This window comes from Ciconia boyciana, chromosome 2, assembly GCF_034638445.1.
Source record: "Ciconia boyciana chromosome 2, ASM3463844v1, whole genome shotgun sequence".
NCBI lineage: Eukaryota > Metazoa > Chordata > Aves > Ciconiiformes > Ciconiidae > Ciconia > Ciconia boyciana.
The window spans coordinates 138580026-138604436 of record NC_132935.1 but is presented as its reverse complement, the minus strand read 5'-3'; the positions used below and the strand labels follow the sequence as shown (position 1 = coordinate 138604436).

General features: G+C 33.9%; 1 protein-coding gene across 1 annotated transcript in view; it reads left to right on the top strand.

Annotated features, from left to right (window-relative positions):
• PHF14 (PHD finger protein 14) overlaps positions 1–24411 on the top strand; it is a 170195-nt gene that overhangs the window by 59927 nt on the left and 85857 nt on the right. The window contains 2 exon segments of the mRNA XM_072854214.1: positions 11950–12000; positions 12157–12278. Of these exon segments, the coding sequence (XP_072710315.1) occupies positions 11950–12000; positions 12157–12278 (173 nt within the window).

Genomic DNA, 24411 nt, shown 5'->3' with positions numbered 1-24411 from the left:
TGATGTGCTATACTGGTGATTTGGTACCTCGTGTTACAGAATATGTCTACACACATTGTGGTATGTAATATAGAGATTAAATTTACTTTGAGTTGACTAGTATGTTGGCATGGTACAGAATTGTACTGCGGAAGAATTACTGCTACCTGTCTAAGAAAGACTTTGTTCCTCTGCTTGAATTTTTAGGCTCTCTTTCAGCCTTCTCCAGTGTCTGCTTTTCTACAACATACAGATTTGCAAGATAACATCTTTGCTGTCATGTGGGCAGGGCTCCTCTGTTAAAGTTATCTCCACTCTTTTAGCTTTCCCATAGCTGACAGGTTTTTCTTTATTATTATTATTATTTTTTATTTTATTTGTTTCCTACTGTCTTCTACTTAACTGTGGAAGAGAAGATTCACACCCTTGACATCTGCTGGATTTCTTTCTCTGAACTAGGCTGAATTCCTTTGGTTCAACTCTTTCATGATCTTGGTGCACTTAGGCTGTGTAACAAAATGAAGATAACAGACCTCTCAGACTTAAGAGATAATTCCTGGCAGTATGGGATTCCCATTCACCTTTGCTATGAACCCAGGAAAGTTGGTGTTAGTTTTTGTTGCTTTAGGAAGAGAATACTTTTTAATTCATTAGGTCTGGGGCTGTCTGTATATTTCAGGGGGAAAAAAACCTGACCTTTGAACAACTTCTCAGATGAAGTTTACTTGAGTCTGACTACACAGAGAACATCTGTGTGGTGCATTTCAACAACGATGACCAGATACGTGTTCTGTCCTTTGTGTACTCACTGCTCAAATCCTTTAAAATGGTTTAAAATAAAGAAGAAAAAATTAACAATTTGAAATTATACTTACTTCACAGTCCTCTCTTCTCAGTTTATTTTGTATATCTGGGCATGTTTTATTCAATCTAGTTTTCTTTTGGAAGGAATTGGCAAGCCTGCTTAGCTAACAGTGTGTAATCAGCCTTGCTTACAGTTATAATCAACAAGTGCAATTATAAGACTGTTGAATTGTGTATCTATTGCTCTTAAGGGAATTTCCATTTGTTTTGCAAAAAATTATCTTGAATTTATATAATTGAAAGATGGGTTTTTTTGCCACATACCTAAGAGAGCAGAATGCATCTTACATGTTTGGATTTCATTGTAGTGGTTTATCATAGTTAACTCTTCATTACTTTGCTGACAGAAATTGTGGGTAAGGCTTAATATTTTATTTTGGTAAGGTTGCATTAGGTGTTACGGATGACAGTAATAGCTGATATCTGTAAGACATTTTATACAGATGCTTATGATTAACTAAACCTATATGCTAACTATATGAAAAAATATTTCATGTTAAATTGTACTTTCAGAATTGTGATCACCTTGTTCTGCAGCTCCTATTTAGTAATATTGATTTCAGAGATGGAAAAGGACACGCCCTTTCATGAATAATTACTTTTTTCCTTATTCGAGTATTTTTTTTTCTAATTTCTGTCTGCTTCAGGTGTACTATGAAAAGTAAAAGACCCTTTTAGAAGTATTCATAATTTTACCATTGTTTCTTATCCAGCCTAATTATGGATGTGCACTTAAGTCCTGCAAAATTTTTTAATTTTTTTTTCACTCCTTCGAAGCACCTGAATTCATTGATGTTGTAGATTTTCTTTTCCAAAATTGTTTTTTAAAGAAAATATTGGTGGGTTTTTTCTGCTTTAAGTGTAACCTTACAATTTCCTTTTGTTTTGCATTATTGCAAAAAATAATAAGTACATCTAATTTTACCTTCTGCAACCCATACTATTTCTTCTCCTTCTTTTCCTTTATGAACCTAACAGTTCTTTTCAGGTTTTTCTCATCTTAAGTACTTAGCCTTACATCTGTGTCAGGATACGCTTAGCAGAGGTTTAGAGTGGGATGCTCTGCATTATTTTGAATGGTCTAAGTGGATTAGTTTTAAAAAATAATAATAAGAAAAAAAAACCTGACAAAGCACCTACAAACTGTTTTTAGCACAGAGAGGAGTTGTGTATACTGCTTTTGTTTGACAAATAAATACTGTTATTTAGAATAAATTCTTATTTCTTGCTTTTGTTTCAAATAGGAAAAGATAGTAGAGGAGGGATTTTTTTTTTTTTTTTTCTTACCAAGTATATTAAAAGATAAACAGGACTGTTATCTTGTATTTAACGGAAGCATTTCCATCAAAGTGCTTTCCAAACATTTATTGTGTAACTTAATTATGTGATGTCATAGATACAAGTTTTGAATAAAAGATGGCTACAGGAGGAAAACAGAACGTCAGTTCCAATTTGAGTCTAAGTATCAGTGCTTCATAAAAACAGCAAATAATTTTAAAACACTTATCTATACTTATCAGTCATCATTTTAATTAACATTGTCGATGATTGGTCAACCATTTAAATATGACTTCTGAATAGGTACCTGGAAGACCTTTTAAAGCAACTATCTAATAATACTGGTTTTGACATGTTTTTGACTTAAAAGAAATTGCTGTCAACTGAGCATTAATACTCTAGAACAAAATAATCAGGAGTTACTCAGCCTATCTGAAACTTAAGGTTTTTCAACACTGAATGTAAAAGCTCAGCTGAGTCTATGACATGTCAATACAAACATACAAAAGCTAGATCAATCAGCCTGCCAAATACATGAATACATGATAGTATAGGACTCTTTTCTTTTGGCTTGAGGTCAAATTTAGAAAGGAGGAAAGTAAGATAAATTGATTCCACAGTGCTTGAAACAAATGGGGCATATCAGAGCTTTGTGTTTGTTTGTTTTTGTTTGTTTGGGGTTTGGGGGTTGTTTTGTTTGTTTGGTTGGTTTGTTTTTTAAGAAACTTGGGGAAAAAAACCCATAGATGAAAGATCACTTATTTTTGATGTAGCAAAGGCATGAAGAGTTGGACATATTCCAAATGGTATTCCAATGGTGTAAATATCGATATCTCTGTGAGTAAAGGTAACTAGCATATCTATCACTTCTGCAAAGAAGTGCATTTAAGTTCAGTTTTCCAGAAGAGAATCACTTGTTTTAGCAACAGCTGCAAACTGACTTCTTCTGGCCTTTTTGCCCTCCTGCTTCTGTTTCGGTTCTCCAAACGTTTGTGCTTTGGAGGATATTAGTATTAAAAAGGATATAAAGTAATCCTGCTAGTTCTCAAATTCTGCTATATGTTTAAGTCTTAGAAAGAGTAGTTTCAAGTTAATTGCCAGATTCAGTGATAGTATAGCTTGACAGCAGGAATGTTGCAAAATTTTTGCTTTTCTAGGGGAAAAAAAAAAAGTTCTCAAGAGAATGGCAACTTAAAAAAAAAAAGGCCGAAATTGTAATTCTGTGTAATTAAGCTTCATGGTCGACTTGTTTCTCTTTATAATCATATTTTGATTTACTGCTCTTTCTTTTTGTCTGGCAGTTCCCTTTTTATTACTGCCAGCTTTCCGGAAAATTAAATAATTGTGTTTCGGAGATATATTTTGAATAGTAGTGATATGTACCATTTCAAGTATTCACTTTGATCTGTATTGAGCGAGTGTGCCATCTGGTGTCTATATAGCTGTCCTTACCTTTATTTAAAATAATTTTATGCTTGTGTGGGGCCATCAATAGAATATTTTTTCTGCCTTTTAACAAAGAAAGGAAGTCAAAGGGATTTTTCTGCAACTGGCTTGATTGTAGTAACTTTTTCATTGGCAAAGGATGTTTATAACATTGAACTCTTAATAAGGATTGGGTGACATCATGGATTAAAAATTGCTGTCTTAGCAAAATGGTCATGGTTTGTGTTTAACAGGAGAAGGATCACATTATCTGTGCAGTTTCAACCTGTGGGGTTTTTTCTCAGGCTTTTGAAAATCTATAGTTTGCTTTATACACGCTCTTGATAGTTAGGACAGTGATTTCATTAGGTTACTTTTTTGGTAGTAGTGGAAGTTTTCCCAATTCTGTTTTCTGAGCGTTCTGTTCTGCTGATATTTCATATCAGAGCCGTCTTCTGTTCTGTAGTAATGAAATGACTCCTTGCCATGACCTCGTTGTTTGGAATGATTCCATAGCATTCTGATATTTACTGATTTCCTTTTTTTTTTTTTTTTTTTTTTTTTTTTTTTGTCTTTAGATTCTCATTAACAAGTATACGTTAAAGGCTGTATGAGTGAGAGGATTAGGGTTAGAAAGCTCTTGGTATGTGTGATATGTATCAATGAACCATAGTTTGGTACAAGGTAAAACTATGGAAGTTTATCATTAATATTAGTGTGTCAACTATAAGGTGATATAAGATAAAAATGAAAATGACTGAAGCATTGAGATAGGAAACAGAATTGAAACACAGTTGTAATCTTATGCTGGCCCTCTTCACTGTGCATTTCATGTAGCTACATGTCTTTCTAGAGCAATCACCGTAGCTGCAGGTCAGTCATGGAAACAAAAATCAAATATGTGCTATTTCAGAGAAGAAATATGAGATTTACAGATCTACAAAAATCAAAGCATCTTAAGTTCTTCACATTTGGCCCTCTAAGAATTACAACACAAAACAACATCTACAAACTTTTTTACACAATAAAGGAATTGTCATAGTACCAATGGTTTTAAGTCAGGTGTGTCTTTAGTAATTTAATAAGCTTTTTAATATGAAATCTGTGACTAATTTTGAATTATTTGTATGAAATTCTCAAATGAAAATGCACACCTTCCTAATGATACCATGTGCCCCCAGATTCCAGGAGCACTTGGACTACTGACTGAATTTCCTGTGCTTACCTTTACGGAGAAAAGTAATACCACTAATAGTGCTGGCACCCTGGGGTATCAGAAACTCAGTGCTGAAAAGAAGAGCCCTATGTATATGACAGTATTGTTTCTGTGACATCCAAGAGGTATAGAAGCACCAGCATAATAAGGATCATCTTTCCTGTCTATTAGCAGCAGTACAATGTAGTGAAACCCCTGAATTTACACAGATACGACAGCATAAGCAGGTGTGCTGGGCCTCTGCTGCCTTTGTGTGCGTGTGCAAACAATTAAAAGAAATTCTATCTATGTAACATTAAGCAAGGGAGAAGCTGGGAGCAGTGCTATCTACTGTGATGTTTGAAATGGTGGAATGACTTCCACAAATGACTGGGAATCTCTTGAGTTCTGTTAAGTATCATTGTGCTCTAACCCCTCTTGGGTTTAAATTAGCTTTCTCAAATAACTTTTTGGAATTGCCATGCAGAAATCGCTGTTGGTTTACTGAAAAACAAAGTAACTGAGCAGATCAAATCCAGAACCATGCTAGTTCACCTTATGTGAAGTAGACTTGAAGCATTGGTGCTGACCACAGATGTGTTCAGTATTTCATATTCTTTTCCATGTCTTTGTAATACTGTATATCTTCTGTATATCTGTATACAGACTGTATACCTCCTGTATATTTTTGTGTGTAGAAGGAGAAATTAAATAGGTGACAGTATAAATTTTTATCCTCCAGGAGCACTTCAGGAAATGCTCAATATTTAAGAGGAGCACTTGTGACTCTTGGGAATCGCTTCCCCCCTTTTGGTCAGTTGATGAGTCATTGGTTTTCCTTTTCTTTGAGCTGGCAAAGCAAAACTGCTCCAAGAGAACATTCTACCTTCTATTGCTGTCTTCGGATGAACTGATTTAAAGCATGTATCTTACGGACAAAGGAGAGAGGCATAATGATGTGGTTTACTGACAGCCATGGTGGGTTTGGGTCACGTGGGCACCCATTCTGTCACATTCACCATTCTGCTTTCACACTTTGAAACTAACATATCAACTTGTTGCATCTGTGAGTGACAGCAGTTAGTCTGTTTCCTTTGTGACTTTGCAGCTTTGGTTTTTTGCTGTTTTGTAAACAGTCTATTTCCTTTCAGAGAGTGTCGGACTCATCCGAGGCTTTATTTGTCCCTTACAGATGTCTTTCATTTGTCTCATGTATGGAATTTATTTTTCTGAAAATATCCAAAATCTTACAGTCAATGCATTATCTAATATTTTTCATTTTACATATGTTTCATATTGTTGTCCAGTTGTTACTGAGTTGCTTATAAACAGCTTGAATGTGAAATTTAAGTGTTCACTTCTAGCTTTTCCAAGTCCAAAATGGAGACTTCCATTTCAGTCTTTCTTCTTCTCCTCCCACTTTTGGGTTGACAATTTGATCCCATTGTTGCTCACATTTTTCCCTCAACATTTGTCATTCGATTTTGGACAGTTTTTTTGACTGTTTGGTTTTCTAAGTGTCTTGAGTACAGTATTTCCTTCCATGTGTTGGAATCATGTTATCCCCACACCTCTTCTGATTTCTTGTCCATATATCTTCTAAAAATGTCACCCTAGTTCCAATTCACTCATTCATTTGATCCACATCATGTCATATCATTTGTTGCTTCATCATGCATTATTCATTTCTTATTTAGTATTCTATTTTTCAGCCATTTATGTCCCAATTCTTTTTAATTCCCTAAGCTGATATGCAAGTTTGGACACCACAACAGTAGAATGCTGCACACAACAGATGCATACTTCTGTGTCACAAAACATGATGGCTGAAAGAAACCCGTTTTTTATTTTTCTTTCCCTTGTCCTAGTTCTCCTAATTTCTTCCAGTTTTTTAGAGGCATTCCCTGACATTCTTTCTTAATTGTGTTTTATTAATTACGTTATATATTACAAAATACTATATATTTTGTGGAATATTTTAGTAACTGTCGTCTTAGATCATTACAAATTAAATTAGAGAGTGGCAAGCAAATGCTGGTTTTTTTCTACTTCTCTTTCTTTTCAGGTTTGATAGCTATTTGTACGTTGTGTCCATCACTGTTTCTGTGTAGGTAGTCTTGTAATGTTTTGTGTGAATTTTTAAAACATTGGAGAGGCTAGAAGCAGTTGGTTTTGTTTTGTTTTGTTTTTTTCCAAATTTTGATGCAAAGTCAGAAGTTAGTGAAATAACTCAGAGGAATGGTGTATGCTTTAATACTGTGGGATGGTTCTCCAACTTCCATAGATGACAAGCTTTGAAGTAAAAGACCGAAAGGGACATTTTAAATCTTTAGGTTTCATTTATCCAGAGCATTACTTTTTTCTGAGGGAGGGCATTAAGATTGCTGTGAAGGCTAAACCTTAGTAAGATATTCTTGGAAAAGATGGCTTGCTTTCACCTTGATGATTTCATCGAACCAAATGGTTCAGTCTGTTTACTTGAGGAACATTATATTATGCAATTTTAAAGAGTTTAGTTAGAAGACAGTTTGCTGACCTATAGAGGTGGGGTTTTTCCCCTCAAAATGTTATGCGAAAAATTTAATCTATTTTTATCTTCTATTATTTTTAACTTTTTCATAGTTTTTTTTTTTTCTTGTTTAAAAATACTTTCATTTTATGCTTGCATCTTAATTTTAATTCATTGATCTTTCTTGGTCTGCTCAGATTATTTTGGGAATAATGAAATAAGACACTATTTTTCTCTTTCATGTCTGTTCAGTGTAAGGTATGTTCTTCATAACACAGCAGCTAGATCTTTTGACTGTTTGTTTATTTCAGAAAAGAATAGCTTTTAACTTGGTTTTCTAACAACAATAAGTTATACAGTTGCCTGCCTTTCTAGTAGCATTGCCTCTAGTAAACTGTTGACACATTATGGCAAGGTTTGATCGAGGTATGTACGCCAAAGGTAATTAAGTTCTTGGGTATTTTTTAGAGCAGCTGGATGGGAAGGATGACTGCTGAGTAAGGAAGAGGTTTTAGTTATAAGCTCGGTTATCCTTTGTGTTTGGTCCCTCACTTTCCAATGTAGAACACATGTTGTTTGGAACCTGTCCTAGTGTGTCCTCACTTTAGCTGGGGAACATAGGGAGAACCTGGGAATATGGTGGGAGACATGGTTTGAATGTAGTAGAGAAGGAGAGGTTAAAAAGTCACTAGAGAAGGGGAGGAATAGGAACATTATGGTATAGTATAAGGAAGTAAAATTTGACTAGTTTGGCTGTTTTTAGCATCTATTTATTTATTTATTTTTATTTTTTAAGGGCCCTAATTGTGAAAGGATATGAAATGAAAAATAGTATCTGCCTTGTGTGTCATGATTACGACCTTGGCATAAGTTTGTCTGATTTTCTGGGGTATTTAAGGTTATATAGGATCGGTACTTAATTAGCCCTTAGCTGTAGGCATATAATCTATTTGCCAACGGAAGTCTTAAGTTGCCTGTATAGTAACCAGAATGTAGGTGCCTGCATGGTGATTCCATTGATGCTGTGGGATCTAAAGCTCAGTAGCTGGAATCCTCCTTTTAATAGCAGGGAAGTGTCTGAGCACATAGCACATTGAATGAATTCCCGAGTTGAATTCTCTTACTTGAATTCTCTTACTTGAGTGCACATTGAATGAATTCCAGAGTTGTGCAAGTATATGACTTAGGATGAGACACAACCAAAGACTTGCCAATCAGCTCTCATTAAATGTCAACATTTGAAAGGATTTTTTACAGAAACCTTTTACTTCTACATACAGAAAATTATATAGTCACATATTTTGAACCACATTCCATTGTTCAGTACTTTTTTTTTTAATTCCTGTCCTAAAATGGCATCTGGAGGCAGTTGCCATGTATGGGTTGCATCTGTCTAATCCAGATCTAGCTGTCTTTTGTTCTGGACTGAGTTGTCCATTCCAAATGGTTGATATTTTAGAGCATATCTACCTTTTGCAGTGAAACCAAAAAACCCGCTGGCATAGCACTGGCATTAATGGGAATTTTGCTTGGGTGCTGATAACATGACTTCTTGCTTTCCTGACTTATTGTTTGATCACTTTGGAAATGCAGGGACAAATTTCACAAAACTGACTTGCTCCGTTTTATGATATAGAGAAGTCGTAAATTAAAGGTATCGCTATAGTATTGAATTGCCAAGTGTTTCAATTAAAAAATCACTGCCTTTATATGCATCTTATGCTGGATTAACAGCTCTGTTTCCAAATAAATTCTGAATATGAACAAGTTTATCTCAGTTGTAGTGTTTACCATTAGACATATATAATAACACTGTACCTTTAAGCTTTTCTTTTATAAGAAATCTTAAATTTTAAATTGTTACTTCTGGCAAGTACATGCAGCTCTAATATTTGATGCTTATAGTCTCTTATGTTCCAATTCTGAACCCACTAATGACAGAAATTATTCAAAGCATTTTAAAATGCAAATACAGTACTTTTAGGCAAATAGCAATGAAAAATACTGGAAAAGTAATCCAGGTTTATCTGATTCTTTTCTGTGAACCTGTAAGGTAACTTTAGTGAAAACATATGTAAAATTACAAATGCCTAATAACTGGAAGGCTCTTGTTGAAAATCACAGAATGTTTAATTTTCAGTTGTGAATTTGATGTTATTTTCCATTGTCAATACTGGCAATAGTATAATGATTCTGAGCAGAAGTTAGCATTGCAAATGTTTAAGTGTGGAAATCAGTTTGGAAAATATTAATGTAAAATTCTGTTACTTTAAAAGCATATAAAATATCCTACAAATGTGTATGTCAAAGGTGTTGATTTTAATGTTTGTTTTCTGGTGATTGCCAAACAGATTCAAGTATGTTTGAAGGTTTAGAAATCTAATGTGGGTCTAACCTAATGGAAGCATAATGCGGGCATAATTTAATGTGACATTCCTTGTCACATACATCACACATTATATAGCAGACAGATGAAACCCAACATTTTCTTGACAAAGGTGACTAAATTATTTATAAATCTTGTCTCTCCATTTTGTTGACGTTTAAATATGATTCATCACTTCTTAAAATATAGTTATTAACTTGTAATCTTTTCCACTTAGGGTAAAAACTGATTTCATTGTTACCTATATTTCCAAATTATATATCAGTTTTCAAGATTGTATTACTCTGACTGTACAAAGCATGCATTATTGTCTTTTGCTGCTTAAACATGGAGAATGAGGACCATAACACTGCATATATTGGCATGCACTTTTACACCTACTTCTTTTTAAGCTTTACACAGCTGCATTCAGCAGGGCCTACATGGCTTAAAATTGTCAAAGTTTGTAAGTGTTCTTAGGACTAATGCCAGAGGTTGAAAGCAGTAAAATTGGCAGTTAATGTGCTGATGTCTGATTACACTTTTTTTGTCTATTTTTAATTTACAGTGGCCTTGGGTTGTGTAACATGTAGTTGACATGTAGCCCATGTTACATTAATACCTCTAATATTACATTGATAAATTCAGTTACTTGTAATAAATCGGTTCTTTCAGATTTGGACTCTACCGTGTAAGGTAGTGTCTACCTTCCACTCTACCTTGTGGAAGGTAGAACACCTCAATTATGACTGTATTATTAAATGTATAGTAAATATTGATAAGTATTAAATAGATAAGGTTTTACAATTTTTTATAAACTGTTTTTAGGGAAATGTGAAAGAGAACCTTGATGGTAATTAAAGTATTCTAACAAGGCACAAAATAGACTAATGTTTTCCATTCTACTACGTTCCTTTCTACTACAGAGTTAACTCTTGCCTAAAAACAAAAAAACCCCTTCCCAAACAGTATGTCATTAACATGTGCAGATCAAAATCTGCATAGGTAGAAAGGTATAGATGTGTTGAAATGGCAGGTTTATTTACAGTATAACTATATTTAAATGTGTAAAATAGTTTAAAATAGTGAACATTCTTAGTTTGAAACTAGTATAAATCCCCTTCAAAGAGGACCCCAAACAGGAGAAACATCATATTACTAGATTTTTTGGTATTGGATTTATGGCTGTTTGTGATTCTCAGCTGGCTTAAGATTTTTTTGATCAGCTGGTTTTTACTTTTTCTGAGATGAACACTGGCTGCTTCAAAAAAAGTTTTAACGAATCATAAAGTAGGCAGTGTTTTTTTAATCACATGATAAATGACTTCCTAAGATGATGATTTTGGCCCAGAAAAAAACAAGCATTTTAAAGTTTGTTTATGTATTTATTTATTTTATTGGTGTCAAAGTATCAGACATTGTGGGTTAGTGGAATAGTCTCTTGATGTTTTTCATTTCCTTCTGCATGCCTTCTGGTTTTCTTTCCTTGTTAAACAAGGAGGAGATACTGTGATATTGTCTGCTTGTGGCAGTTATTTAATGCATGCAGGTTATAATGCTGCTATTTCAGAGACAAAACTGTAGTGACTGAAACTGGACTCATGTGCGAGTTGCATGTAGTTACTCAGAGCTTCTTGTAAACCTTTGGTGTTTGCTGTTACAGTTCCTGGAAACCTCTTTTCCTTGACACTCTTGGTATCTAGATTTTTTGGCCAACTGCAATACTGAAATAATTTCCACTTTTTGTATTACCCATTCCATCTGTTTTGTACAAGTCATATGTTAGTATATGCTACAGCTTTATGAGCGTCTGCCATACACCCATTATACTAAGCTTCGGTTTGAAAGCTTTAATTCTTGCTTACTCCTCAAAAGCTCTAAGAATTATTTTCTGTTTCTGTTTTGAAGTTTTTTTATTTTGATTTTTTTGAATCTGATCACTTTGCTTACAAATAGAGCAATTCTAAGTGCTCAAGGAATTTAGTGTAACATACTGTTCATATCAATTTTCAAATTACACGTTTTAGTATGGGAAAGGTTGTGCAAAGTCTGTAAGAGATTTGTAATTCTGGTGGCAGTCTTTTTTAGAATAAGACTCTACATGTTCAGGTCAAGAAACATATTTATATTTGTTTTTTGGCTAGTTCTGTAGATTTATATCCAGAATCTGAAGCTGGTGTTCTAACATCTTTATTGTAGTTGTCTTGCAGTGGTTCTGTAGTTAATGGTTTAAATTATTTCCTGCGGTATGTTTTTGTTGTTGTTATGAATAATAGATAAACAGCAAAAACATTATGTTACCTAATATTGAATTTTAAATATATTTTCTTCTAGAGAACTAGAGGACGAAAACGAAGCTTTGTGCCTGAAGAAGAAAAAGCTGAGGTTGGAATATAGTGTTTTGTTTGGGTTTTTTTAACAGTTTCACAAAAAAAATTAAACTTTGGGCTGAAGTGTTACTTTCAGTGCTATAATTGAAAATATTTGCTTTCCTTCCCTCCTTTCCCCCCCATTCCTTTCTTTTGCCTTCTGCTATGACAGGAACGGATTCCCAGAGAAAGAAGACAACGACAGTCTGTTCTACAAAAGAAGCCCAAGTCGGAGGATTTAAGAACTGAATGTGCTACCTGCAAAGGGACTGGAGACAATGAAAATCTAGTCAGGTAGGTTTGATGCTCTGACCTTATGAGGAATTAAAGTTCCATCTTCATCACTTTGTCATTGTGATTATAACAAAGAAAATTTGCTTTTTAAAAAAAAAACAAAACAAACACAAAAACAAAAAAAAACCCCAAACAAACAAAAAACTTATTTAGGGGAAACATTACATCAGAAATATTGATTTGATTCACTTATTGACCTGCCAAACACATTTACACTGTGGATTAAGATGTAAATAACCAAGATAATCTGTTTTTCTAACACAAGATAATTAATTTTCTCTTGTCAGGGTGAATTGTCAGTGTTTTAGAGCAGGTCAGAAAGATAAACAAACCAGCAATTTAATGATATTAAAGCTACAAGAACATCCTAAAAGTAATTAAATTAGCATCATTAACAATTTTATGAGCTGAAATGTGGATTATGAGGAATTTATGTTTTTAAAAACATATTAATGCTACCTCCATTAATGCAGATCATGAAAGGGTTTGATAATCATGTTTCTTATCTGAAACAGAAGTGGAAAAAAAAATCTGTTGAATGGTGTTTTAGTAGGTGCAGAAATCTAATTAAAGTGTAGAATAGCCGCTGTTGAATAGCTACTGTTGACCACAACTTCTGCTGATTTTGACTTTATAGGTGACATTGTGGCCTCTTTGTGAAGCTGTAGAAACTGCTCACAATTCTTGAAAGAAGAATAATGGAGCTTAGCAACCAGAAAGCGGATTTTAATTGAATCTACTGAGCTTTCATTAAAATGATCTCATAATAAGTTCAGATAAAAAATAGTGTTGTATTTAGGTCCTCTATGCTTCAACTAGATTTTTCTGGACAAGATCTCCTCTTTAGCTCAGATATAATTGTTGTTTTTAACTGGAAGGATTAATACATCTTTTAATCTTTTTCAAGGAATCAGAGTTATGAGAAAAGTCAGAATCAATGATATATGCAAGCAATACATAGCTTTAGAATGTGTCTCACGTACAGATGTCTTGCACTCAGAATAGGTGATTTTGGTATCAATTACAGCATATGGTTTACTGTAGAAGTTGATACAATTTCAAGGGTTGTGTGCCAAATTGTATTTTTATTTCCAAATTTGAGGTAGAGTGCCTGTACAAGCTCATCAGTAACTGTGTGACTCTTATATAGACAAGCTACTACTGCTAGGTACTCCTAGATCCTGCTCAGTACCAGACTGTGAAATAGAGACAGGATGTTACAGGGATTGCTGATACAGTTATACTGATGAGAACTGATAGCAACAGTTTTTAACTGCCCACAACAAGATAAAGGGCTTTCTTCAGCCCTATTGTTGGCAAGAAATAAAAGATGCAGGAAGACCATTTTGTTGTGGGAAGGAATCCTGGGAACAACACGTACTGTGCTTTACTGCGAAAAAGGCAGTGAATTAGTTTTCTTCAGGCTTTTTCTAGAAGTGTTAAATACCACATTTGAGGACATAAAGGATAACATGAGATAATGCCGTGAAGAACTGTATATTTAAGTTGCAGTTAAAAAATATGGTAGAAAATTCATGGTATGTCTTATTTACTAGATGAAAAGATTTTAGTAGTAATTTAGATGGGCCAAAAATAAGCGTGCTACAGGCCAAACCCGAAGAAATTATTTCATAAACTATCCTCATAATTAGGCTTGGAAAGAGCATAGTAATCCTGCATGGGAAGAGAAAAGGAGATTCTTATGTTCTAATCCTTTGTTCATAATTCTCTGAAAAATATTTTCTTAAATCTTCTGCCTTATTTTTCCGTATTAGTTTTTAAAAGACATTATGAATTTAAAACTTGCTTTTCTTCAGATAATTCCTATAAATAGCAGCTATTTTATCCAAGTTAGGTGACCACTGCTTCTAAAGTGCTGTGGGGGCTTATTTTTGATAACTACTAAATTATGGTAAAGTATTTAGTAAGTTTGAAATATTTTTTTTGTATTATTTTTTGGTTCTTAAAGCTGTATTTCTTTTGATGAGGGTAAATTCAGGGACTGTAATAAGATGCTAGCTACCAGACAGACTTTCTGCTATGCAGCCAAAGCTGTATAGGGGTGTGATCCACAGAACGTTGCTATGTCAGAGAAAGTTTTCAGCATCCTTTTTTCTCTTACGTTGTCACAAAGTAAGAGAAGAGACCTTCTGCCTGCACTGCTTCTTTCACCTGCCGCTTCTTTCACCTGCCTGTACCATCATGCAAGACTCCTTTGTGGTAGTAGAAATACAGTGTTATTTTAAATGCAAGTTGGTAGGGCTCCTTGTAAGCAAGAGATGTTTAGGAGGGAAAACAAAAGTATTTTTTCAATATCCATTTTGTTTGGCACTCTGGTATTAAAGCCAAAACTTTCTCAGAAAGCTAGTGATCTTTAATCATTGTCTTTGCTCTTCACTCAACAAATGTGTTATAATTACTGGATTTTATTTTCACCCTTTCCTACCCATCTGCAACTAAGAAAAGGGAGGTTTGTGGGAATGTTATAGAAGAGATTTTTCTGAATGTGAAAGTTGATCACTAAGTTAAATGGAAATATGCAACTGCTGAAACTGCAGATTGAAGGAATAATCTTGATGGGCCTTCTAGCTTTTCCTGCTGTGTGTTACCTCAAACAGGGCTGGTTATGTGACTCTTGAACAATCTGCTTTGAAAAATTGTAGGTTTTCCTAAAATTTTTGTGGCACACTCACTTCATGATTGCTAACTGAGTAAGGATTAGAGGAAGATAAGCAATTATTTCTTATTTCAAAGAGTGCAGCAGAGTATTTAGTAATGAATCCAGAATAAAAAAAGTATTCAATTGTTTAGCTATTACTGTTTGACTAATGGAGATTCATTTTTTTAAATCTCCATTTTAGGTGCTTGTGTGTAGCATTGGATGGCTGAGGGATTATTTGTTGTATGTGCAGTGTCTTTACTTAAACTGTTGTTCATATGGTTTAAAATCTTTAAATAATTGCCTGTGAAAGGATTTAAAATTCTTCCTTAGAAAGTACGTTTCATTCTGATAAATTGTAATGGTTCATTAATTTGCTGAAGTTTGCCTTAGTCACTATAGTTTTGTACCAAAAAAAGTTATTAAAGTTAGAATATCTTTAATTATTAGCTTTTGTCTAAAACGTATTGACATGTTCCCTATGTTTATATGTGCTAATAGTTGCCATAGATATGTATTACAGACATACCAAGACAGTGCTTTTTTTAATCACTGATGTCAGATTATAGAGATAAGACTGTTTCAGTATAGCAGCATGCACTAGAAATGAAAGTTTAGGTTTTGTGGTTGTGTCCACAAAAAAGGATCAGTCTTGTCATCCTTTTGTGATACACTTTTTGTTTTGTTTTGTTTTTAGAATTTACAGTGAATTTTTTTATATACATCAGGGTAAGTTTTAACCAAATACTTCTGCAATTTTTACCTTTTACAAGATTAGTGAATGGCACAGTCAAGATTTACAAATTACTCGAACAGTGAAAAGTTAATTGAAAACTTTTACTCAAATGAGGCAAAGTCTGATCTGTAACATTATAAATGACAGTAAGGAAGCTATATCTGTAATTAGAGAAAAGTGTGGATTTTGAGTATCTTTTTACTCAAATGAACTATAATTGAGTTTTGAGAGGAACAGTAGTAAAATATGGAGGGTTTTTAATATTTTATATTTGATGCGGATAGGTTTGGTGTAAGGCATGGAGACACAGCACTTTTTTAAAGGAGATAAGAGTTCAGTGAAAGGCGTTATAAGGTGTTGTTGAAACTAAAGTATTGTGAAACCAGAGGGTACCTATAGCAATATACCGCTCAATCTTAAGGAGTAATCAAATATTGGAAATATTTGCTTGAAATTGAAGACATATTTTGAAATACGGAGTTTCTAAAGCTTGATGTGAAAGATAAATTTTCTAACAAACTCAGAAAATAATTTTAAAGTATATATTTGTTTTTAGAGGTGACATCTACTGTTTGGTTTAGAAAACATTTATGTAATTATGCTTTTCTTTTTCATTTTGTGAGTCTTTTAAAGTTGTATATAGTTTAAACATTTAATAGGTTTCCTGAGTGCTTTGTTACAGTCTTGCATGAATCACTTAGAATGATAGATCTTGCAAAGGAATTGTTTGAATCATAAGTATCTCATTTTTTTTGTGAGGCCATAATGCAAATCTTTAAAAATAGCTCCCTAATAGCTCCCTTTAGAACTTAACCATATTTAGTAGAAACATGGATGAGGAAGTATATTTCAGGTGGCTCAATATGTAATAGGTAAAGCTTGCTCTCCATCTTGCACCATGCTCCAGAGTAAGTGATTGTCCCACTGTACACACAAAGTGCTTCTAGCACAGTATTACTGTCTATTCTGTTTTAGTAAAAGAAAAAATTAAGATGAATTGTGTCTTTTATTTTAATATGTAGAACTCTTTTTTTAAAGAAGAAACCATGGGCTAATCTAGTTTAAAATCTTCCAAGGGAAGACTTCTAAATTACTTCACTTCTAGAGTAGTCTCTTCTCAAAAAATAATCCAGCTCTCAACTGCTGCTATTAAAAAAAATAGTATCATAGCTTCAGTTATTGGCTTTAAGATGTGCTTGGGTAGTATTTCAGAATATAGTGCATTATATAAAATTGATATCTCAATACTAGATTTGAGAAAAGCAGAGTGAAATTAGAATATCGTTTATATATGGGGCAGAATCATATTTGACCAGGTTAAACAAATCTCTGAAAAAGCATTAGACTTCTTCGTCCCACAATTTAGAGCAACCATATAGTAATACTTTTTTTTTATAGTTTTGTGTATTGAATTTTTATGTTTTATTGTCAATTAAGTTAGAATTTTCCATTTCATTTGATTTGCAGCAACTGAGGCAAAATTATTACTTCGGCATTACAGGGAGGGTAAAATAGACTAAGGTCATGTATTTGAAAGAATATAGAATAGAATTTTTTGAAAACATAGATTTTTGAATGCTGGTTATAAAGTATTCAAAAAGTGTAAAGCTGCAAAGTAAATTCTTAAGCATGTGTGTAGTATTTATTTTTAATGCAGATGTTTACTAGGAAATAAGCAATTGTGAAAGTATTTATTTTTCCCAATATACTAAGTCTCACCTTTCAAGCAAGTGAAATGTTCTGCATGTGCAGTCAGTGTATGAAGGCAGGCCTGAAAGCGGAAGGTGAGGAATAGGAAGGGAGAAAGAAGAAAACATATGCAGTGTCATATTTACTAAAGAAAAAAACTCTTGAGTAAAATTGACTATAAGATTTGTCATAACTTTGAGTCATCAAATCATGCTATAACTGAAAATCTTCAAAATGTATGCAACATCTGTAATTCTGGTGCTACAAATGTATGTATCAAATTTAAGATAATTTATACTGTATAAAGGATTGAGTCCTTAGCTGCACAAAGTGATATACTTTAATTCTGGTTTTGACAGAAAGTATGTTCTAGACAGGCTCTTCTGAATCCTGTGGAAATTTTCTCTCTGAAACTGTTACTTGCCATATTTCCATAATTGCATTTGTCTTGTATAGGTTCATCTTAGCGTTTTTGTTTCTTATGTTTCCATGCAGAGGGGCATGCCAGCCTTCAAGTTAAGGAATTCTTCCTTAATCTGTTAGCTGCTAGTTTTGAAGCTCTACATGAGCTGAAGTTTATTCCAGAACAAGCACATTAATTATTAATTACTTAAAATGCACTGCAACAAAATTAACAATCAATCATAGTAATTGAAAGGCTATGATTTACGATAGTTTTAGAAGTTTAAGGCTGCTAATGTAGAGATTAATCACAAGGAAAATGTTAGTTAATTCAGTCACAATTTGCAACAATCTTACGTTTTACAGAGGATTACAAATGCATTATTTTATTGGAATGCACTACTTGAATCAAAGGAAACTTAACATTCAGTTGTGTAGTTTATTTCTGCTATATAATTTACAGGGATTAATTCTGCATATTAACTTTTTAAATTACTTAAGTTACCTGTTAGATCATTTTTACTGTCATTTACCTCATTTTATTGCCTTCTAAAAAGTGTTTATGCTAGATAGCAGGATACTACATACAATGACATGCACATTTTTGTTCACAGAGGACTTTATTCAAACTGAATTACCTATGCTGCATTGCATTTTACTGTAAAATACCACAGATTTTTCATTTTCAGTAAATTCATATGCTAGGGCAGATATGAAAAAAAAACCAAACTGTAGGCATTGTGAAGCTCTCTTGCGAAGTACCTAAAAATCAGGCATAGGTCTGGTAGCAAGACTCATACTGCTGCTGTTCAAGGCTTTTCTAGAAGCAGCGTGCTAGGCATGTTTGCACTTGGGCTACCTGGCTACCTAAAGCTACACGTGCCTGGAACACTTGAAGTTGTACTGAAAAAAGTCCATGGCAGACTCTTGAATTTTCTGTTAGTTGGGAACCAGTCTATTTGCCTGGTACCTAAAGGATTTCTTCAGTACATTTGTCTGTTATTTTTCTGAAATGAGACAGCAGAATCTGAACTGAAGCCCAGATTATTGTTTTCCCCTGATTGTTTTGCTGGTTAACTCTTAAGGAAATTTAAGCCACTTAAAGTATAGAAGCTTAGGTCTTTGGATACTGCTTTTGTCTTCCATCTCTGGCTTGATTCTCGATACTGTGTGATCTTGAAGGAACTATCTTGGAGGTAGGCTGTGTAGGAGTGACTCAAAACTGAAATTTTGGAGATGTTGCCATGATTAAAAGACTTGTTTCCCTCCAATCCTGCATTAACAGAATTGGGAAAGCCAGGTTGAGAAATACGCACAGGACCATCTAAAGTTATTTTTGTGTATAGCTTAGCATTGGGCCTTCATTTTGAAAAAGAGTAAAACTGCATGAAAGGTTATTCTGCCTACATGTGCTTTCTGATCAAGTGCAGACACAGCAAAGACTGACCCCCCCCCCCCCCCCCAAAAAAAAAAAAAAAAAAAAAAGGTAGGATTTCTGTGCATTTCCTTTTTTTGGTATTTAATGTCATTTCCTGTTAAAACATTATGAAGAAGTGTAATTACTTTGATGAAATTACTTTGATTTTGAAATTACTTAAAATTAGTTTGATGAAACAAGATGCAGAGAATATGAAATCACATAACCTGTGACGGCAGAGGGGAGGCTGATGACATATCAAATAATTTCCCAGTCTGGTTACCAGTAGTAGGTTATGGCTGCAAAAATATCTATCTTGATGGGGTCTCATTTTTGTGGGTATTCTTAAGAATTTTTTCTTACAGTATCAAACTTGCATCAAATAATTCAGTTGGCGTTTGAATGTGTCAGATACTCCATAATTCTGGCCAAACTGCTCCAGTCACTTTCAGTGAAGCAAGGTTATCACATCAGAGCATTTCATAGTATAGGATGCTCAGAAAACAAATGTCAAATTCTTTACCAATTCAGTTGGTTTGCATCATTAAGCTGAGCCATTGCTACAGAAGCCATGAAACTGAAATTTATACTTATGAAATTTATACTTAGGAAGTTTATAACCTGAGAATGTTCGTGTTCAGGTATTAAAATAATGTGGTAGAAGACCATAGCAGGAGACAGTAACTATTTAAATGCTGTGTTGCAGCATCAGTTTTGACTTGTCACAATTAGTGTCAAGTGAGCATCTGTGCAGTTAGTTTTCTGAAGTAAATGTCTGTCCATAGAACCGTAATGTAAATTATGGACTATTTGATTAAGAAATTTTAATACGCAAAATAGTGATTCTTACTGTTACACACGTATTTTTTTCTCACTTTTTTAACTGCTGCCCAATACTTTTACAAGTCTTTGATCTGTAGTTAATTAATCTGTGTGGGGTTTTGATAGTAGGAGGCCTGAGGTTTGGGTGCACAACTTCATCTACACTATTCAAAACAAATTTTATCTTGGAGTAATGTGAGAGTATGTTTTACATTACCAAACAAGCCCATACATGAAAAGTGGTTAGAGGTACAGGGAGCTTAAGGATTTTGAGTCACTTTTCTGAGCATTGACCATAGTTATTCTTCGCATGATTAAAATGGCATATAGCACAAGTTTTCATTAAGAAATCAGTGGAGCAAAGTTGCTAATTGGTTGCTAATTTGGGTCTAACTCAATAATTTTCCATATGGTATTATTACCTGAGAGGCTGTAGATAATCTACATGCATATGGGATACTATTGTTCTTTTTAGCTTAATAATTCTATAGCCCAAGATATTTCAGAACTACTTACTGGAGAACTTACTTCTAAAAACATAAACAATGAAAAACAGGGCGGGGGGGGGGGGAAGGCTCTTTTCATAATGCCTCTTCAACGTTATGATATATTTGGTAAAGACTGCTTTTTTTTGCTGCGTATGTTACAGGAGAAATTCAGTTTTATTATTGAACTTTGTTTTGAGGTAGCTGAAATAATTTGCTTATAATAACATCTAAATAGATAATTTGAGAATGGTGGAAGTTAATATTTTTATATAATCTCTTTGGTTTTTTGGGAAAGGAACAGAGTTGTAGGTTTTATTTGTTGTTGCTGTATTTCAGCATAATTTTGATGTCCCACTTTTTTTTCCAGTTTGTCTGCTGTCCCTTGTCTTACTTTAGTTCCCTATTGGTGTGGCCATTGAAATCACAGATTGAATAATCCAGACTAAAGTACTTTTTTTTCCTGTAAGCAAATCTTAGGAATTTGTAAAATAGAATTACATGTTTTTCATTTATTTTTCTGCCTTATTATTAATTTTGTTATTTTCTTTTACATTATTTTTAAATTTTTGTTGGTTTTTATTTTATTCTGATTAATTTTTGTTTTAAAATGTTTGTCATCTCTACCATATCTAAGGCTAGATTCAGATTTTGGTTTGCCTTGCAATTAATAAAACTGGCTTCTCCTTTAGAACAGTTGGGATTGATCTTATTACTTATACTTTGTGTGATTCCTTTACATTCTCATCTCAATGAAATTAAATTTTTGTATCTGATTTGCTTCAGGCCATTTAAAATGCCAAAGACAAGATTCCATATTAAGATGGGAATTCAGTATCACTGAATGTTTCAGGTTGCGCTTCATTACTTGATAACAACCTCCTCCTTCTTCTTCAATTTTTTTTTTCCTAAACATTTACCTTTTGGATTTTTTTAATACTTGCTCTTTGCCTTGAAGTGTCTTTTTTTTTTTTTTTTAAGTCTTGTCATTTGAACAAATGGTCTTTCAATATTGTTGTCTTGTGGAGATGAGAAAAACAAAATTTAAGAATTTTTGCCATGCTGTCTTGAATAAGGTTACAGCTAAATTTTTAAGCCTATCTCTGACTTCATCTTGAGGAAGGCCTAGTAACTTAACTTAGTTTTGAGAAGAAAGGCTGTGGAAAGGATAGACAAGAAAAAAATGCTTATATTTTCTTCAATAATATCTAAAAGCTTTTAGCAGAGACTAATATGGGTCTGTTCCCTTTTTCATATCACTGGTTGTAACAGTGCAAAGGTCAAGCGTAAATTAATTTGCAGTACTTTAACTGGCTGAACTGATTTTTTTATTTTCAGTCCTCCCCCACCCCCCAAATAGTCATCTAAACTAAGTATAGTAATGCTATTGTATCACATGTTTGCTTACTGTTGAGGAACAGGAACAATAAATCCCTCTAATTCTGATTTTGAGATCTGATGTGATGCCATATTAGGGAAATACGCAGTAAAGTATAAGCTGACATTGGAATATGGTGTAGTAACTGACTTTTACCATTGCACATAAACAGAGTAATTATTCTAAATCATAGCATCACTTTCAGCTGGGTAACCACTAAAATCACTGCACTGTGGTTTCCTGAAAATGCCACAATCCTTCAACTGCCAAATTAAGCCCAGGGAGAACAAGCGTCAGTAGTGCCTGCACAGTTATGTAGAGGGATGAGCCCTGAACCAAGGGAAAAGATGTTCTGGAAGAGCAGTAACCTTTCCCATGATGTGCACATTTTCCATTACATTTCTGACACAAAATGCTGTGAAATGATTTAATGGTGACATTTTGTTTTGCTGACTTTCCCTGTTCTTATTAAAAAGAAACAAAAGTTAGGTTAGGAAAGTAGAGGAAGGGTGGCCAAGCATTTGAATTCTATTACAGAAATCTCTATTCTCTTTTAAAGACAAAAACAAAGCCATTCTGGATGTACATTGTTTCTGACATTGGATTTTACTGGTTTGGGGGGAAAGGAAATGTACGTATCTCCAGCATCAACATTGAACACCTTTTTCTGTAAGGTTAATTTACATTGCTGCTTTGCAGTAATTGCATACCAAGCATGATAATTCAGTAAAGCATCCTTTCTAATTAGCAATCAGAGACCTTACACATCAGCTATACAGCACAGCACACGCAGTACACTTATTTCTGCTTGTCATTTTTGATGTATATTACTAGAAACGGTTGTAGAAGGGAGCAAAGCATGAGCAGATGTGGTACACTGAAAGGTCAGCTCTTATCACTTGGAAAAGGATAAATTTTTATGGAGTGAGAAAACAGAAAGCTGCTACCCATTGATGTCATACAGGAGCTTGTCTGCATCTGAAGTAATACATGTAAGAATGCTTGGACAGAAAAATTACTTGTCTAAAGTGTGGTTCATGCATCCTTTGGCAGCTTTTGATTTCCTGTTTCAGAACTGATGAAAAGCCTTGCTTGTTTCTAGCACAGTATACAATTTTATCTTTGAAAAACACAGCTTTTGCTTTTGTTTTCTTAAGGATGTATGAAGTATTCTTGGCACCTCATTTATTTTATCCTTCTCCCATCCAGTTTTAATGTGTTGGATGGTGGTTGCTGTCATTTTAAGTCATTCTGTTTCCCTGAGGGGGCATCTAAATATGAATATAATATTTTAGTTTGGAGTAACTGGAAATAAACACAGAGTTTCAGTTGTACAGTAACTTACTTGAGAGGTAGTATATATATGTTGGAACATATTTGCTGTCACACTATTTATTGGTTGGCCAAGAAGGCATGCTGGCTTTGACAAATTCAGAATAATCTTAAGTTCTGGGCAGAGAACCTCAGTTTGTTCAACTGAAATCTAAACCCAATATCACATATGTAATTTAAATATTTGTAGCTAAAAGTGAGCACAGACAACTAACTCCCTACTTTTCCTGAAAGCTAATGTGTATAATTGGATTTTACGGGTAGGATGTGTCTTAGAAAAACTGTGTGGCATCTGATAGCACCTTCAGGACTTTATGAAAGCTTTGGCATACCACATATGCTAAAACAGTTTTGACGAGTTGTTTGTGGTTTTGAGAGGAAGCTAAAATAGTAGTGATAGCTGAAGGTTAATACAGTACCGATACTTAAAAGTTGAAGTATCGCTCAGTTTTAGCTTGAGTAGATAGAAGTAAATACAAGTATAATTCAGTGATAGCAGTGGTCTGATAGCTAACTTAGTAAATTCTAAAAAATAATGTTCTAATAAAGGCTGAAATAATTTAAAAAATCCTAATGGTGGTAATGTAAATGATACGATTTGTTGACATTTATTTGACCATAATATGTAAACAATAATTTCAGAGCTGTTTCTTACAAAAGGCTATTAAAAATGAAATAGATGTGATGAAATTGTTTTGGCAGCCTTTAGCTGTTTGCTAACAATTTAATACAGCAATAAAAGCTAGCAATAGCAGCACCAAAATTGCATAGCAGAAACTTGATTATAATTTGGTAGGAAAATATGGTATGAATAAAAGTGCACACTTCAGTGTAAACTGCAGCCAAGGTTTATCCTTGGGTTTAAAAATCTCATAAATTTGAAGAGCTTTCTAAGTGTTCTTGTTACTAAAAGTCAGAGACAAATTATGCCTGGTGCTGATGTCGCTACCTAGGGAAATAGAGGAGAGGAGTTAAATCTTCTGTAAGTATGCCTGTACTAAGCCTTCCTAGGCCTCAAAATGGAAGTCTCTTTGGACCTTGTGATATGGACTGCTTATTTAACTATTCCCATCTCTGCTCAGTGATCTAGGCGAATAAAACATAAAAGAGAATAGACGAGACTGCTGCCTGCATTTTTGCATCTAACAGAGAGCATGCTGATTAACACAACCAAGTGGGAGCACAGACTTGTGGTTTATGCCTGGTGAAAGGC